Genomic DNA, 17483 nt, shown 5'->3' on the forward strand with positions numbered 1-17483 from the left:
TCCCCGTCTGTTCCATCGCCCACTTTGAAAAACACTGGAGTAGATGATACTGTTGAACCGTTTTAACGAATACCGTTATAGCAAAAATCTCGTTTCAATGAACAATTTTCTAATCCCCCAGATAAGTTTACATAGGCACAATGCAAATATCTGGAATTCCTTTTTAACGAAATTTTTTTCGTTATAGTGAAGTGATTTCTCCGGTCTCTTGGAGTTCGTTACAATGGGATTCAACTGTAGTAGTATAATGCAGACAAATCAGGAATGTTTTAGAATATATTACCTGACAAAGCAAAAAATTTATATTTCCTTAGTGAGAAAATTGTTTTAACTGTAGTTTTCCTAGTAATTTTGTGTGCGTGAGAGAGCTCATTAAAAGACCTACTGTATTTTTAAAAATTTAATTTCACATGAAGAATAAGTGTAACCACAGGTATCAGTTAAAATATTAATCACATTTACCCTTGCATTGCTGAACCAAGAACAAGTGCAATGAATGCTTGAACTTCTGGATTTCCAGACAGCAAATCAGGCAACAGTATGTGAACACCACCAATTTTCACAAAATCAGTAGCTACATTATACTGAAAATCAGAATTTGAATTAGAAATCCAATAACAAATAAAATATTACATACATCAGAAATAATCAGCAATGCCCACAGAGAAAATGGTGAATGCACAAAGTATAGCTGTGTTTATTAGCATGTTTAAAAATTTCTATGGCCTAATTATTTAAACCTATAAAATGATGGTCATGTCACACCACTTAGCTCAATAAGTGAATTGTCAAAGCAAATGGTTTTAACTGTTAAAACCATTAATGGATTCTTTTCTAATATTGGCAATAAGTTCTGCTTTTCTTATGTTTCATCATGCATTGCAAAACAAAAGTTTGGCAGTTTTCTCACAAATAACATTTTTAAGTGAAAAATATTAAAGTAACTTATCTATATGTAAACTTATGCGTAAGTTATGTTTTTTTTAAATATACATATAAAACTTTGCAAAGATTGGTAAAAAATTGTAGATTTGCAAACTGAGAAAACAGTAATAATGAGTTTTGCATAATATTTTTTTATAGATATTAACAAAACACAAAAATTAACAAATAAAAACCTTTTGGACTTAAAATCAAATTAACTGAATTAATCACCATAAGAAAAGAAATAGTTACATTGTGCACATTTTTTGTTTCTATTATTAAAGGTTGGTACAGCCAAACCTACAGTAGCACTCGAAAGTCTTGACAATAAATTTGTCTACAAAATTTGTATTCGAATTTTTTCATGAAATCTATCCAACGATAAGAAAAAAACACTGAGTCTCACTACAAAATATCGTGAACAAAAAATTATGTCTAAAAAATTTACTTTTACGTTGCGTTTAAAGTATTTGACAAAGAAAAGCAAAAAAAAAAATAATAAATAATTAAATCAGTCATACGATGGGCACCACAACAAAGTAGAATAAGTTACTTTGCTGGGAGTAGTTTGAATTAAAAACTACTTGCCACAATACTCAATAAACTTGTCCCATGGTCTGTAGTTGCTTTTTTCACAGAATTGACTATATGTGCACTAGCAGTAAACGGCTAAATGAGGTTACTGAATGCAATTTTTGTAACACAACCAATTCCTAGTGATTTTCAGAAGCTATAACAGACCAACACCATAAGCAAAGAAAGAATCCCCATACCATAACACTATCGTCTTCATGTTTAACAGTATAATAACCTACTATACCTTAACAATTCGTGTAGTGACAAAAGGGTCTTTGCTTGGCCAATGACCATTGGCTAATAGGTGAAGCCCTTTCATCAACAGTTGAAAAAAAATAAAAGTAAAATTTTTTAAAGTTAAAGAAAAACAAAATTATGTTATTAGTTGTGTCTATTGTCAAAATAACAAGTATGAGAACACACAATCTATAAATCTATAGGTCTGACAATGATATACTTCGTATTCTCATCTGCGGTTATAACTGCAACAGATGAAGTAGTATATACTTCTATTAATATAAATAAATAAATATATATATAGAAGTCATGTGGGGTAGTGTCATAGCTTTGAGTTGCAAAAGCCCAGGTTTGCATCCTGGGAATAGTACAGTTATGGAAAACTTGACAAAAAATTTTGCCACAATGAGTAGCCACATCCACAACGTTTAATTACATGCAGAGAACATCTGTTCTCTGCATGTTAATGTTAATGCAGTTAAATGTTGGAATGGAATTATCTATATACAATATATATACACATGGAAATGTTGAAATGGAATATCAGTTTCTCACTTCCAATTTGAAAGGCAAGATTTCATTTAATAGAACTTTTACATCACTTTGAATAAGTGCATTTCTCTTTTCATATATATATTACAGCAATATGTCTCACCCTGTCTGAAACAATTCGACGGACCACTTGTGTCCCGTATTACGGGAGATTTCTGTATTTTTAGTGGTTTTGAATTTCTTCTTATACAATTGTCCCTTTTTTCAATGATGTTTATTTAAATTTATGTTTACTAAAATCTTATATATAAATGTGAAAGTATGTATGCATGTTGGTTCTTTATACAAATCTACAATTTTCGACCGATCGTTGCCAAATTTTGCATATATAACAAAAAGGGCTGGGATTGAACCATAGGCTACTTTAAACGTTCGTCAGAGCTGAGCAAATATCCGAAATTGGCAAAAAACTGTTGGACAATAATGGTGCCTGGGCCCCAACAATTACTTTTGGAATGTGTACTTCGGTTACCATGGTTCTCTAGCAATGCGTTTCAGATATGTACATTAGAGTGGGTCGAAAAAAATGAATTTTTTATTTTCAAATTGCTATAGTGTGGAAAAGTTGCCTCCTTTAATAAGAAGGAAAACGACGTAAACATTTTAAAATTGGTTGATATCTTCCATTCATGCATCGTACTTGAAGTTTATAGAAATTGACAAAATTGAAATTTTTTTTCAAATTTTTTAATATTAGTTAAAAATCCATGATCAACACACTATAGTTTGTCATGCTGAATTTATGGTTCAATAACAAAATCAAATTAAAACATAGTTAATATTTCAATGTTCACCGGTCGCACAATGTGTTCAAAAAATGAGAAGTGACAATTTTTGCAAGTTTCATTGTGCAGCCTTTTGCCAGTGTTTTGTCAAAACCAAATAACCCAAAACTCACCACAAGGAGTGCTGAGTGCATGGAGGTGGCTGCACGTCGAGTTCCACCCCCACCCTATCCCATGGCCCCCACATGGGGGGGGGCTGACAGGGCTCCAGCCCTGGGGCCGGGAGTCGGGGGGGCCCGTGGAAAGGTCTTTCCGATTTTTTTTCTTTCAGATATGTTCCGTAGGAAAATAGGCAGGACTCTTTAATATCAGTCATATCAATTTGTAGTCGTATGGACTGATATCTTGAACTACGTATCTTCTATTCTCATTGAAATTTTTTTTAACTATACACATGTACAAGTAAACGAGAAAAAAAACAAACGGAAGCGGAGAAAAGAACATTGTACAAGCCCCCCACTCTCGGATGGCACAAGGTTTCTAGAATATATATAGTCGTTCTCCTAGGAAGGAAAAAAAGGCATTGTGATGGTCAAGGACACCAGCATGTTGTGTGTCCCCTCAGGGCGACCACGCGACCCTTGCTGTTTCAGTTTGTAGAAGGCCATAATGTCTGGATAGAATTAAAATTGGCGTAAACACACGTCGTATTCCACAGTGAAATTGCCTTTGGGTGTCAGTAAAGCACATGAAACCCCCCCCCCCAACATCCTGGAACAGGGGCCCCATAGGCTGAACTCTTCAGCGGACCCCCCTCTATAGTGAACTAATAGTGTCAAAAAAAGACAAAAAATGACAAGAATGGTCCAGGCCCCAGGCCTGAAGCTCCATCAGCCCCACTCTCGTTATGATACTGAGAAAGCTTTGCTGCAAGCTTTTGTACAAAATACAGTGGATCCTGCATATAACGTTTTCCTCCTTAGTGCGACTTATTTCGCGACTCTTTGGTGCCAACTCTGATTAATACTCATCGAGATTTCTCATTTAAAGCGTTTTCCCGCAAAAAGTATTGTACAAAATCGCTGTAATGACGTGTGTACTGAATCACATGATTTCGCTCATGGCCCCTCTAGTAATCCCCTCCCTCTCCCAGTCTGAACAAATCAAGGGGTTTTTTCCTTGCTTCTGGAAAAAAAGGCTACATTTTTCTCATCAGCCTTTTTTATTTGCTGTACTGTCTTGAGGACACATCTCCCCAAGGTTTCTAGAATACCTAGAATCATCTCCCCTCAAAACTTCTATTTACAGACGACATTTTGTTGGATCGATTGAACAGAAAAATATTTACGGTTCGCGTCTGCAAAAATACAGTTGTTCGAAATCTTTTAGTAAAATAGTTGAACGAGTTTGCGTACATAAAGGATTAATTTTTTTCCCACGTGGATGAATCCTACGGTTCTAGCCCAAAAGAACGGTAAGCAAAGCTAAAAATGTAAATTTTTGTTAAATTTTTATTTTGAGCATTAAGAGTTAACTATAATAAATCTATGTCCGAAGAGTTTGGCCCTGCCTCGAGGCCAGTTGCATGTTTGTTTTTGTTTCATAAAGTTTAAAAATGCTTACTTTTAATAGGGCATATCTACAAATTACAGAGTAACCTTGTTCATACGTCACTCAGTTATACGACTTTCATGTTTATATGACGTTTAACTTTGATAGCAATTGGTAACAATATATTTTAAACAGCAATACAACAAATACATTTTAATCTTAAAATATTTCATTCATTTATTTAACGTGAAACCTCAATTATTCGACGTTTTCACTTCGACTGAAACTCGGAAATTTTTGAAAAAAGAAAAACGTAATTTATATCCACATCAAATGCGCACAAAATTTTTGTATGCAGTGAAAAAGCGTTGCTGCAACAGTTCTTGCATATTGTCACCGCAAAAGACATACATTTTATTGTGATTGCTGATGTATACGAAAATTGCCAACGAGATGGCTGATGACCATTTAGAGTGGACACTTGGTTGATTTGTTTATTGCCTCTTTCTGAGAATACGCAGATGTGGAGAGTCCTGAAGAAATGGATTTCAATTGTTTTGACGGCCATACGTCCTTTCAGAATTTTTTCTCCCTATGTTTTCAACGTTATCCTGAGAGGGTGAGAAAGTCTACTGTTAGCATTGGGTGGGGTACAGGTCTGCCAAAAATAAACAGATACGGTACACATGCACAGTAAGTTCTTTCGATCATTTCCTGTAGAATTTTCTTTCGATGTGGTGCTTCGTTTGCTGACAGGGCCGTCTTAAGAACATCATGGGCCCCCGGGCCAATTGATTTTTCTGAGGCCCAACCCGGAGAATTCTCGAAAATTTCAGTTAGTTCCCAGGCCGTGCTCGGGTGGGGCCATGCGTTCAGACGGCACTGCTCGCTGACTGCGTTAAATCCGCCGTTCGTAATGTCGCTCTCTCTAAAAAAAGCTGGAAATTTTGGAAGAATTTTAAATTGATAACGAAAGTTCATCTTGCAAACCAGTTGAATATCTTCGTTGCAACTTTTTGAAACGATTATAAAACAGAGAAATAAAACCAAAGAACAAGCTCCTGATTGAAAATCATCTACTGCCAAAAAAAAAAGTCCAAGATGGGGAAATTTTTGCAAGTCGAGAAGATTTTGTTGCAATTTTGTACCCAATGTCGTGCCCCAAAGGTAATGTGTGTTGTGCTAAATTTGATTTCTTTAAATGATTTGAAATGTGATTTAATTTCCTCGCAACTATGAAATGATATTTTTTAAGATCAGAATTGGAATGCAATTAAACACATAAAATTTTATAACATTTTATATGTATGGGGGAGGGAGATAATTTTTTAAAAAGGCTCAGGTATTCACTTCGACTTACACATAAAACGTTTTATAAAAAGTTTTGACTCAGCCTCTTCAACATCGTATAAACGACTGTAACAGAATTGTCAAGTTGCTCAGTTGAATAGATGAAGTGAACATAAATATTTGCATTATTTCAGTTTAATTTTTCAGGCCGGTGCTTCAACCAAGACCAATGAAAATAGTTTTCAGTATTATTACTTTCATTCACTCTTTAATTCACTAAATTCATTTATTATTTTTGGACGCCTGTAGTGAATCGCCTGGCATAACAGAATCGCTTCGTTTTATCAAAAAAACCATTGCATGGAATAACTTTACATTAGATCAGGGTGTCAAAACTTTTCTCACCCGAGGCGCCCTTTTCCCCTATTCAATGCTTATCCGCGAGCTCCACCAGCTCCCCAGAGTTGTTTAATAAAGAATATTTCCAAAAACCTCACACCCTGACAAAGGTTGGAGGCACACAGTTTGAGAACCTGTGCGTTATAAGAATAATCATTGATGTTCTAAATGAAAGGAAAGTTAAACGTTTGGATAGAAATTTTGTTTTGTGTAAAACACATTTCAAACTGTGGTTCATCATGTAGAGACTCAATAGTATACTTGTTTACTTGGTGAACAACAAAACTATAGAGATGTGGTGGATATCTTATCTGAGAGAAACTAAGGATAAATTTGATACTGTGCATGTATATTATATATATAAAATTGATTTTCTGTCTGTGTGTATGCTCTCTATACAAATCCACAATTTTAGATCGATCGCCGCCAAAATTTGGATATATACCAAACAGGGCCCGGATTGAACGATCGATAGGCTACTTTAAAAGTTCGCCAGAGGAGGACAGGGGCCCGAAATAGATGAAAAACCGTCGGGCAACAATGCTTTCTGGGCCTCAACGATCACTTTCGGAATGTTTACTTTGGTTCCCGTGGTTCCCTAGTAATGCGTTTTACACATGCATATGCCTTTACAATGCGGTTTGTCTCTTGTAATCCTGCCAGTATTATATATTTATTCCTTTGTAATGGTTTGTCACTTTTCCAATCCTCCCAATAAATAAAGAAAACACAGGCAGCGCCGGGTATTATAGCTAGTATTATGCATGATAAAACTGCAGTGAAATCTCGATATAACGATATTCTGCGGACGAAGAAAAATACCATAATAGATGTATTATCGTTAATCGAGAGATGATTCGTTTAGATTGAACACTAGCCATCAGGGCCGCAACTAAATGCTTGATCAGCTGAGGTAAGAACATATTTTGACATTTCCCCCCCCCCCGTAAGTTTGAAGAAGAGGCTATAAAAGGTGAATTTTGCGCACCCTTCTGGTCCTAGGCAAGAGACCTGCTTGTCCCCTCCCCCAGCTGCGGCCCTGCCGACCATGGATCACGATCACCATTGGCGTATGCAAAAGGGGTTTTAGGGTTCTAACCCCCCCCCCCTCCCAGAGCCGAGATTATAGGGTTATTTTGCAGGAAAAAAGAATGTAACCCCCCCCACCCTCGTAAAAATTCTGTGTACGCCTATGGCAATCACAAGTTTCTATGGGAAAACCATATCGCCTAACCAATTTTTTCTCTTAACTGGCTCACAGGGGAGCTCTATTGTATTGCGTAAAATTATATACAAATCATATCTCGAAATGTAATATTTATTACACACACAATTATATTTTATTTAGTTTAAATATACTGTGAAACCTCGATATAACAATATTCTACGGACCAAAAAAGATATTGTGGTAGAGGGATTAAAGAGGTAACATTATCCTCACGTGTGATCAAATTTATACTATTGTTGTCATTTTTTCTATATCAGTATTGTTAATATCATTGGAAAATGCGCTTTTATGTATTTATTCGTTACAGTATTGATTATTCGTTGTAATTGATTATTTTATTTATAAAATTCACTTAGATGTATATTGACCCTGTAAAGAAGCTTACCGCATAGCGCTTTTGTGTCGTACACAGAGTGCAGCAATACAAATAACTTTAGCTTTCGGTGATCATTTAGTGCGAAATATTGATGTTATCAGACGCCTTCAGAAGAACAACAACAAGTGGCGAAGTTAAAATTAAATTCAAAACGATTTTGAACAAAATATAAAAATATTGTTGTAGCGATTTCAAAAATCTCCTAAAAATATTGTGTTATAGAGGGGTTTATCATAGTAGATGATGTCGTTGTGTACCGAGAGTTTAACATTAAGCCAGGCAATTCAAAACAAGATTTGAAAAAAATATTATTGTAGATGTATTTATTATCGATTATCATTGTAGCGATATTTTGCTGCATATACAAATGTTGTATCATATGCAGGATTTTTTCATGATGGGGGGGGGGGGGTATTCAACAATTTTTTCTTCCCAAAAGGGGTTTTTTTTTACTGAAAAAATACACCATAATCTTTTCTCAAGGGAGGTGCACAACATTTTTCAGGGGGGGGGGGGGCAAAAAATCCTGGCCTGGGGGCCCGGCACTAGCATGTGGGGGCCATGCCCTATCCAATCAACAATCCAAAGTAGGGGTGTGTGTAATTTACATTAAATTTTAAAACCAGTTACCAAAATTGACTAGGATTCAGTGGTTTACTGTTACACTTCTACTGATTCTTTTCTAAGTGCACACATTTATATTCTGACTTTAGTGAGAAATTAGACATAACTGATCTTGATAACAGCGTAGATCTGATGTAGCCATCTCTAGCTGCATGTCCACATACTCTAGTTGACACCTCAGAGACAAGTTGGACACATCTCTCGACTGCCTGACAGGGACACTTTTTGATGTCTCTGATAAGGTTAGTGTCAGAATTGATAAGTGATACAATATCATCACACACTTCTCTTAATATTGGGGGGAAGGATACAGCTGGCAAGTATTTCAGTAAATAACTTCAGTATAAGTAGCTTCAAAATTTATCTTAGGTGGCACAAAGTATCTGAGTTTTTTCCCTTTAGAAGCGGATTGTCTTGCTTTTCTATATCTAAGCTCTCAAATGTGTTGTCTGTCATCAACGATCATATTTTCAGGGTGTGCAAAGAATGCATTGCATTCAATTACTGTATTAACAAATTGAAATAGTTTGTTGGATAACTACCACAATGTTTTAATTGCTAGAAAAACATGTTTAGAGCCGTCAGTAAAATAACTTATTTTTTATGCTGAACCACACAGGCATGTATGATTTCAAGATGAAAGTAACTATTTGTTCAAGTTCTCAGAAGGATTGGGCAAACTTATGTACAACCTAAACACTATTTGCCACAGTTAGCCATCCAGAACATGATAGAGGACCTCGATGATAAATCCTCTGGACAATGTCCTGACTTTATTGCTTTGGATATGTCTAACAAATACTGCTGGCCTTTGCTCAGCATCTTTCTGTTTACTGCTGAAATCTTTTTTTCAAACCGAGCACAACTCATGTCTATCGCCATGGGCAATTTACTACCTAATGAGTTGTGCCGGAAGTGTAAATGTGTGTACCTAACAGTCTGAATGCGTATCTAGTGTCGTGTATGATTTTTCAGTGCCGCCATCTATGTTTCAGAAGCAAAGTGAGTGAAGTGTAGTGACTGAATATTTGTACTGTTTGTAGGCCTGTTGCTCTCTGTGGCGAGACTTACTTCTGGAAACAAACATCTACAGATTCGTATTCCACCACAGGTAGCTTTTTACACTCAATAAGCTTCTGTCCAAAGGGCTCAAAAAAAGATTTTGGCCCTGTGGTTGCACCATTTATATGATGAAAAATATGATTGAAAGGGAGTTCGTTGAAGTGCAGTAGACACACACACTCCACTGTAGTGGTCTTTCCACATGCAGTTCTAGCAGACAGATAACACCATTCTTCCAGCCAGTGTTAGTAACAATACCATCACACCTGATCACTTGTAGCTTTTCAAGCGATATTTAAAATTCAGGCAGATGAAAAATAATGCTTCGAGTTATGTAGGTTGAAGTACTCAAGGAAGGAGAAACATGTCTAATGTAAGTTGACCCAGGTTCCTGAATCAGAGAATAATGGTCTTTTCTGTTCCCCTGCGAAAAAGCATGGCGTTTACTTTTTTGACAAATAAAGTTTTAACTTTGCTGCCATCAATGAAGGGCCAGAAATTTCTTCATTAGGTGGGGATGTAAACTTCAAATCAGTCCTGATACGACTCGTTTTTCTTCTGATTTTACATTTGTCAACCACATTGGAAACATCTGTGTGTGTGTCGGTTATCATTGCAATGTCTTGCAGCACACTTGAAGCTATGGCAGCAGTTGGGCTATCAGACACTCCAAATCTATCAGAGTTTAACGTGGTTGCGCTCTAACTCTCATCTGCCAATGGGGTTTTTTTGATGATGTATATATATATATATATAGTTGGTTTAAATTCACCATCCCTGTCATCCGAAACGTCAGAAGGATAGTGCTCTTCAGGTTCTATATACTCTTCAGCTTCGATGCGTTAGAAAATTTGGGTTCACGCTGGGCTCGCTGAAGCTCACGAGTCTTTCGCTTGACACTTTCATATAACTTGTTTGTCACTTTCAAGTCCAAATTTTCCCCAAATCATATTTCCTTTGAAGAAAAATAAATCTCAACTCAAGGGAAGGAATCTTTTTTGCTTTTTTGCATGAGCAGTTGATTGAAATTTCACATTCACACGCATCTGGTTTTTTTGCACATGCAGTCTACAGCAATAGTACATTTACAAGCAGCTCTCAGTTTAAACTTGCCAATCTTTGGCTTAAATGAAGTTTTCTCTTTATCAAGATTGTACAACTTTCTGATCTTATAATAGGAATCGTGGTAAGCATTAAGTAGTTGAACTGTTTTGTATTCAGACACCTTAGGAATAGATGCTTTGTCGTACACACATTTAATTTTCCAATTTTCTGCTACTGTTGTGGCTATTTCAGAAAAACTTACGTTATTATTTGTCTCAATAGATAACTTGAATCTCTCTTCAAAACAGCATCAGAGAACACTCATGTGTTGATAGTTTTGCTCTGAAGAAAATCTCTTGGGATACACGTAAGGCAACCAAATGCCTGTCTAGTAGTTATCTTCTTCGACAAATCCATCATTACATGAGGTTGTGAGTGTTTTCAATAAACACTACACAGTAAACACTAAAAAAAGCTGACTTACCAAGAATAAAGAACAGCAACAAATTTATTAAGTGCACACAGTGACTAATACGGAAATAGTAAATGCATGCACCGTAAACAATATAGCACCAAAGCCAGTGGCTGACTGAACTGTTATCACGACAGAAAATTGCAGGAACGAGGTAGTGCCACCTAGGAACTGCCAAGCGAACTGCACAATAAAACTTGAAAAAATTAGGTCAATTCCCATTTTTTGAACACATTGTGTGACCGGTGAATGATTAACCAGTGAAATATTAACAATGTTCACCGGTCACGCAATGTGTTAAAAAATGGTGAACACATTGCGTGATGGTGACACAATAGTGAAGACAATGGTGTGAACATTGAAATATTAACAATACTTTAATTTATTTTGTTATTGAACCATAAATTATGCATAACAAACTATAACATGTCGATCATGGATTTTTAAGCAATATTAAAAAATTTAAGAAAAATGTTAAATTTTGTCAATTTCTATAAACTTCAAGTACGATTGCATGAATGGAAGATATCAACCAATTTAAAAAATTTTTACATGGTTTTTCTTATTAAAGGAGCTAACTTTTCCGCACTATAGCGATTTTAAAATAAAAAATTCATTTTTCTCGACCACCCTAATGTATATATATCTTTACAATGGTTTGTCACTTTTTTGATGCTGCCAGTATGATAGTTTATATATGCCTTTATAATGGTTTGTAATTTTTTCAATCCTCCCAGTATTTTAAGAAAACCCAGGCAGCGCTGGGTATTATAGCTAGTAGCTAATAAACAGTGTTTTTATAACTTATAATTTTGGGTATAAATACAAATATTCATCTCACATTGTCAAGTTAAACTGTTTTTCAATTTTTCAGCAATTTTAACTACAATTGGGGATTGTGCTGACTTATGGCAACGTTTGTGAAGACAGTTGGTGATGTCCTGTATTTTAAAATAATTGGGTCACCTGAATTTTTTTTCTGTCAAATTTTTGCTTACTGTAATTTGCAGCAACCTCTTATTTCTCCACCATTCACCCCTTTTTGCAGTTATTAGCAAATTTGTCGTAAGTTGCATTTTTGCTACAAATTAGTGATATCCCATATTTAGGTTTGCAATTTCCCGCATTTTCCTTGATGAGGTGAAATGAACCTAAGTATGAACTAAATTTTTATTTGTTAATCCATATGGATACTACTGTAATATTGATTACAACAACTGATTAATTTTCCATCCAGTTAGAATTGAATTATCAAGTCTGCCTGTGGACCACCGACCCCATCATTGCGGACCATAGGTTGAGAAATGCTGTTACAGTAAATGTGATAAATCAGTAATTGTGCATAATAACCAGATTTTTATCAGTTACCGTGCATGATATTAATAATGGGTTTATCATATTTAGCTAGCATATACATTATACTGAAAATACATGGCAATTAAGGATTAGTTTCATAGCCAAAAATATATGAACAAAAAATTTTATCAACATGGAAGGAAAGTTCTTCCAGCTTTCAAATATGTTATGTAACTACAAGATTCATTGAAGACTGGTTATTTGTGGAGATGAAGATTACAAGGAAGAAAATTCATCACTGCCCCCACGGGGACACGAACCCCGGTCTCTCGCTTGCTGCACGAGTGCTCTACCATCTAAGCTATAGAAGTAGATAGAATACTTCAACCTTGGAGCGTATATATATGTTGAAAGGCACCGTACATGGACGGCGTCAACAATCAACTAATAGCTCGTGAATGACATAGGCCAACCAGATGGCCACATGCATATAGAAATGTCCTCTCCACTTGTCAATACAAGATTCATTGGTTATTTGTGAAGATAACAAATAGACGAATTTTCTTCCTTGTAATCTTCATCTCCACAAATAACCAGTCTTTCAATGAATCTTGTATTAACAAGTGGAGAGGACATTTATATGCATGTTATGTAACTGTTCTCGCAATTATATAGTATGAAAAATATACCTGATGTACTAAATTTTCAAGCTCTTTTAAAATGGCCATCTTGATTTTCAGTTCACTAGTGGTGTAATTCATAAGCATCATTTTAAGGGATTCCTTAGAGAAAACAATAAACTCCTCTTTACGAGCCTGCAAAAAAAGTCAAATACAGGATTCATGCATTACATAATTTTTCACAGATTGCATCATTTATTATAAGCAGCCTATAGTTTGCAATACTGTGGTATGCAGTTGACTTGTAACACCGAATCAGTACACACACTTGATTATCCAACACATACCCCCTACTACATTGTTCATAATATTAATAACAGTATATTTCAAAAACATGGTATGGTCCTCATTACAATATTTTATCTGCCACTCATCTATGCAACAGTTTTAATATCATTGGTTTCCAAAAATGCGGAGATTACTGGCTCGTTACTTTTTTCAAGAAACTGTTGAATAACGTGTTGATTGCATATCCATTCTTAATGAAATGTGTTTTAATATTAAGTGCCACAATACAAGATCAAATTGCTTATTTGCTGTCGTCATTCAATACACATATTGGTAAATACTGTGCTGTAAACAGATTTTCCTGAATTATATAATGAGAGTTCTCGACATCTGGATATTTTTCATTTGTCTGTTACTGACTTCAGAAGCTTTTTGTTGTGATAGCCTTGTGTATATTTTTAGCGTTTTTTGTTTTGTGTAATTTTTGTTACTTTATTTGCATTTTATATATTTTATTATTTATTTGTATATATAATTTGTAATTCTTTTCTAATTTTTATTTTTACTACAAGCTGTAATTGTGTTTCAACCTGCTTTGTGTTTTAAATAAATGAATAACAAAGCCCCAAGGCAAAAACCTCTAGATACTATGTAAGCTATCTAGAACAGTGGTTCTCAACCTTTCTGAAACAGCCACCTAGTGAATAAAGTTTCTGAGTCTACGGCCCGGTCTGGAATAGTTTACTCCTTCATGAGGCAAAAAGTAAATAATTTTTAATTGCATGCAAATTATTTTATTAATTAAAACCCCTTCAATTAACTAATTGAAATCTTTTTAATTAATTAGTTAAAACCATTTTGATGAATTGAATTCATTATAATCATACCTACCGATGTAACTTTTTTGTTTTGGTACTGAAGCTGTTTGAGGCCCCCCAATACATTATTAATGAATATAAAATGCAACGCACCACTTTCCTGCATAACAGCTTGAGTCCCGTATCTATGGGACAACTGGCCACTTCTAGCTCCCAGTGTTGCCCTATTTATTTGTGCTGACTTAGACTCGACACTTATTAACACTTTATTAACAATTTAGTATAATTTATAATTTATTTCTTTATTCAATATTGTTTGGCTGAGGCCTATACAAGAGGATGCGGAAGTTATGTATGACAAAAATGACAATTGATGATACACAAAAATTCGGAAATCGTAATACAATTTACAATATTTAATGGTAGGTTGTTCCAGTCGATAATAGTTCTTGGGAAGAAGCTAAATTTGTCACAATCTGAAGAAGCGGATTGGCTGTAATTTTTGGAATTGGTTGAGTCTAACAGAGAAAAAATAAAATATATTTTACGATTGAATTTTGTATTTAATCTTAGCTGGAAACAAAATGATACGAAGAAAAAATTTGTCTATATTGTAACTCACCATAGACGTTAGCTAAAGAACAGAAAATTGTTAAATTTTAGATGAAACACTAGACACATTCATGATTGATGCTTATGTAAATTGTGTAACTTTATCAATTTCAAAACCTTGAGCACAAGATTTTTCTACTCTAAAATTTTAAATTCTCTAAATTTTTATCAAGATTTGTGAACCCATCATTTAAATAAATTAAAAATATGACACTGGAAAAAAATTGAAATGGAAACTCGCAATGTAATTTGCTGCATTCTTGCAAAGAAAACAGCATTCGTTATGACCAGTTTTTTGTACCTTGATTACCAATTCAAAACAATATTTTTCTCTATACAGTACTTCACTGATTAGTTGCTGACATTTGTCACACATGCATCAAATACTTTGCTTATACGTACTATAGTACATCATTATAATTGGTCTGCTAGAGATTTTTACCGCTGGTCATAAATAACGGCTCCAATGGTGGAAAGTCATTTTCTATCCTGGAAATTCCCAATTACTCACCAATTATTTTACTTTGAAGTTATGTGGCTTGGTCAATGGCAAGTACCACAGATGTTTTTAGGCTCTAAGGAATTCTACAGATGCTGAGTTTCCTCATGACAGTATTGCCTTCAGGACATTTTCTGTGGTGTTGATAATGACAAACAGTGAACACGCAAACAACAGGTTGGCAATAGAGAGCCTTGAATCCATAGGAGATGTTTGGAAAAAAGGGAGAGAGAGTATGGAAGAAAAAATTTCCCCCCTGCTGTATTGTTTTGTGATTCATGGCAACAGATACTCAACACTGTGAAAAAATAAAAATACAATTAAAAATACCAGTTTCGGGGGGGGGGGGGGAGACAAGAGACTCCTTGGGGCCTTGCAACAAAACAAGCGGTTTTCAATGCAATAGGAGAAGAGGGATCCTTCACATTCCTATTATTTATGGTTACAGCGGGAAGAATTTGTTCTAGAACTATAGAAAGGTTTTTCTTCTTTTGGTACAAGATTTTTAAGACTAAAAAATTTGAATATGTTCCATAATATTCATATACGTCCCATAATTATGAAATAAACAAATTAATTATTTGTGGAATGCATGAGAAATGAAAGGGTAATGAATATATTCTCGAGGCCTGGTATGATTGATGCCACATCCTGATGGTTGAAAAAACACTGATCTAGAAGGTATTGTCAGAAATGTGTGTTGTTTTCTTGTACCAGGAGGAGAGATGAGTTCTCGCCAAATTTTATGAACTATGAGTACTGAGGTATAATTATATAGTAGACTCTTGATTATCTACACTCAATTATCTGACACAAACTGTATTATACAGATGTGCAAAATTAAAGTATAATTGACATATACGGTATATATCTTAAAAAATACTCAACATGAAAGTAACGAGATACTTTTCCTCTTAAATTAATTTTTCTGAACATTTTCGGTAGTAGTCAAAAAAGCAAATAAAATGCTTGATTTCATTCTTAAAAAGATGTCTTCGTGCTCACCTAAAGTAATTTTTCTGCTTTTCTGGGGCTTAGTTCGTCATGGACTGGAGTAGGCTGTAAGGTTGTGGAAACCATACCTACAGAGGGACATAGGTTTGGTTCGGGGTTTCAGAGAAGATCTACACAGAGAAACTTGATTTCTTGAATATGTTTACATTGGAAGGATGCAAGTGTCAGGAGGGTAAAAGTGTTTAAAATTTTCAATGGGATAGATAAGATGGACAATGAGTTATTAATACACCGTCAATCAACTGCTTTGACAAGGAAGCACCAGTATCATTTAGTAGGGGACAATTCCAGTAATGTCACTTTTTCTCTAATAGGGTTGTCAATAAATGGAATAATAGCTTACCCCTCCGGGGGTCATTAATTCTAACACAATCAAAACATTTAAAAAGTAGTATGATAAACATAGCAGGATAAATCAAGAAGCTATCCATACTTAGACTAAAAAACCATAATCTTTTTTTATAAGCAGGGTATTATATAGTATTATTTCTTAGTTTTTCTTTCGTGATATATGCTTTTATATTGGGTCGCTGTAGTTTAGTTATATTTGACATCCATATTTTTATGGGCATTTTTTTTCAGCCACCTTGTTAAGCAATTTGCCTATTGTGGTCTTTGTATTTGTATAAATTTGTATCACATCTTTATTTTTAATATTTATTTTTATATTTTACTTATGCTCAAGTATACAGAGACACCTTGTCTTATGTAAGTAATACTTTATTTCTAAAATCAAGTTCATGCCATAGCATAATCACACAATCAATGCTAGAGTGACTGCATGCATAATCCTTTCTTGCAATTCTGTTGATTTTTCTGGGGGGGGGGGGGGACATGTCATGAACACATTGCGAGGCTTTGTATTTGTATAAATACAGGGTGATTATAAAAAAACTATCCCGACATATGGGCCCCTAACTATCATAACATTCACAGAAACTGAATGAAATTTTGGCATAAGGTATTTTGAGGTATGCGGTCAAGAATGATATGGAAAACAACAGTGTCACTAACAGTTACGGTTACAGTGAGAAAATTTCGAAAATATCAAATGGCAACACCAAGTTTTTTGTATTGGAATGTGATCTCCATTGTGAAAAACCCTAAATAGCGTTCGAACGGCAACTGTAGCATGAAAATCACCGGCGGTAGATAGGCTAAAAGTGAGGACAACCAATAAGGACAGAGAAGCAGCATAAAATAAAGCATTTTATTGTGTTTCACAAATTTTCCACATGACCTTGTGGAGGACTAATCAGGCTGGGATCTCAGCCGA

The 17483-nt window shown here is 35.0% G+C and overlaps 1 protein-coding gene across 1 annotated transcript in view; it reads right to left on the minus strand.

The window, feature by feature from the left end:
* Sil1 (Sil1 nucleotide exchange factor) overlaps window positions 1-17483 on the minus strand; it is a 44369-nt gene that overhangs the window by 11147 nt on the left and 15739 nt on the right. The window contains exons 4-5 of the mRNA XM_089232730.1: window positions 13046-13171; window positions 463-584 (exon numbers count right to left, since the gene is read on the minus strand). Coding sequence (XP_089088856.1) covers window positions 463-584; window positions 13046-13171 — 248 coding nt within the window. The remainder of the gene's footprint in view (window positions 1-462; window positions 585-13045; window positions 13172-17483) is intronic.

Source organism: Pholcus phalangioides, unplaced genomic scaffold (genome assembly GCF_987345545.1).
Source record: "Pholcus phalangioides strain wild (caught in Gottingen) unplaced genomic scaffold, Ppha-v1.0 ptg000007l_1, whole genome shotgun sequence".
NCBI classification, from domain to species: domain Eukaryota; kingdom Metazoa; phylum Arthropoda; class Arachnida; order Araneae; family Pholcidae; genus Pholcus; species Pholcus phalangioides.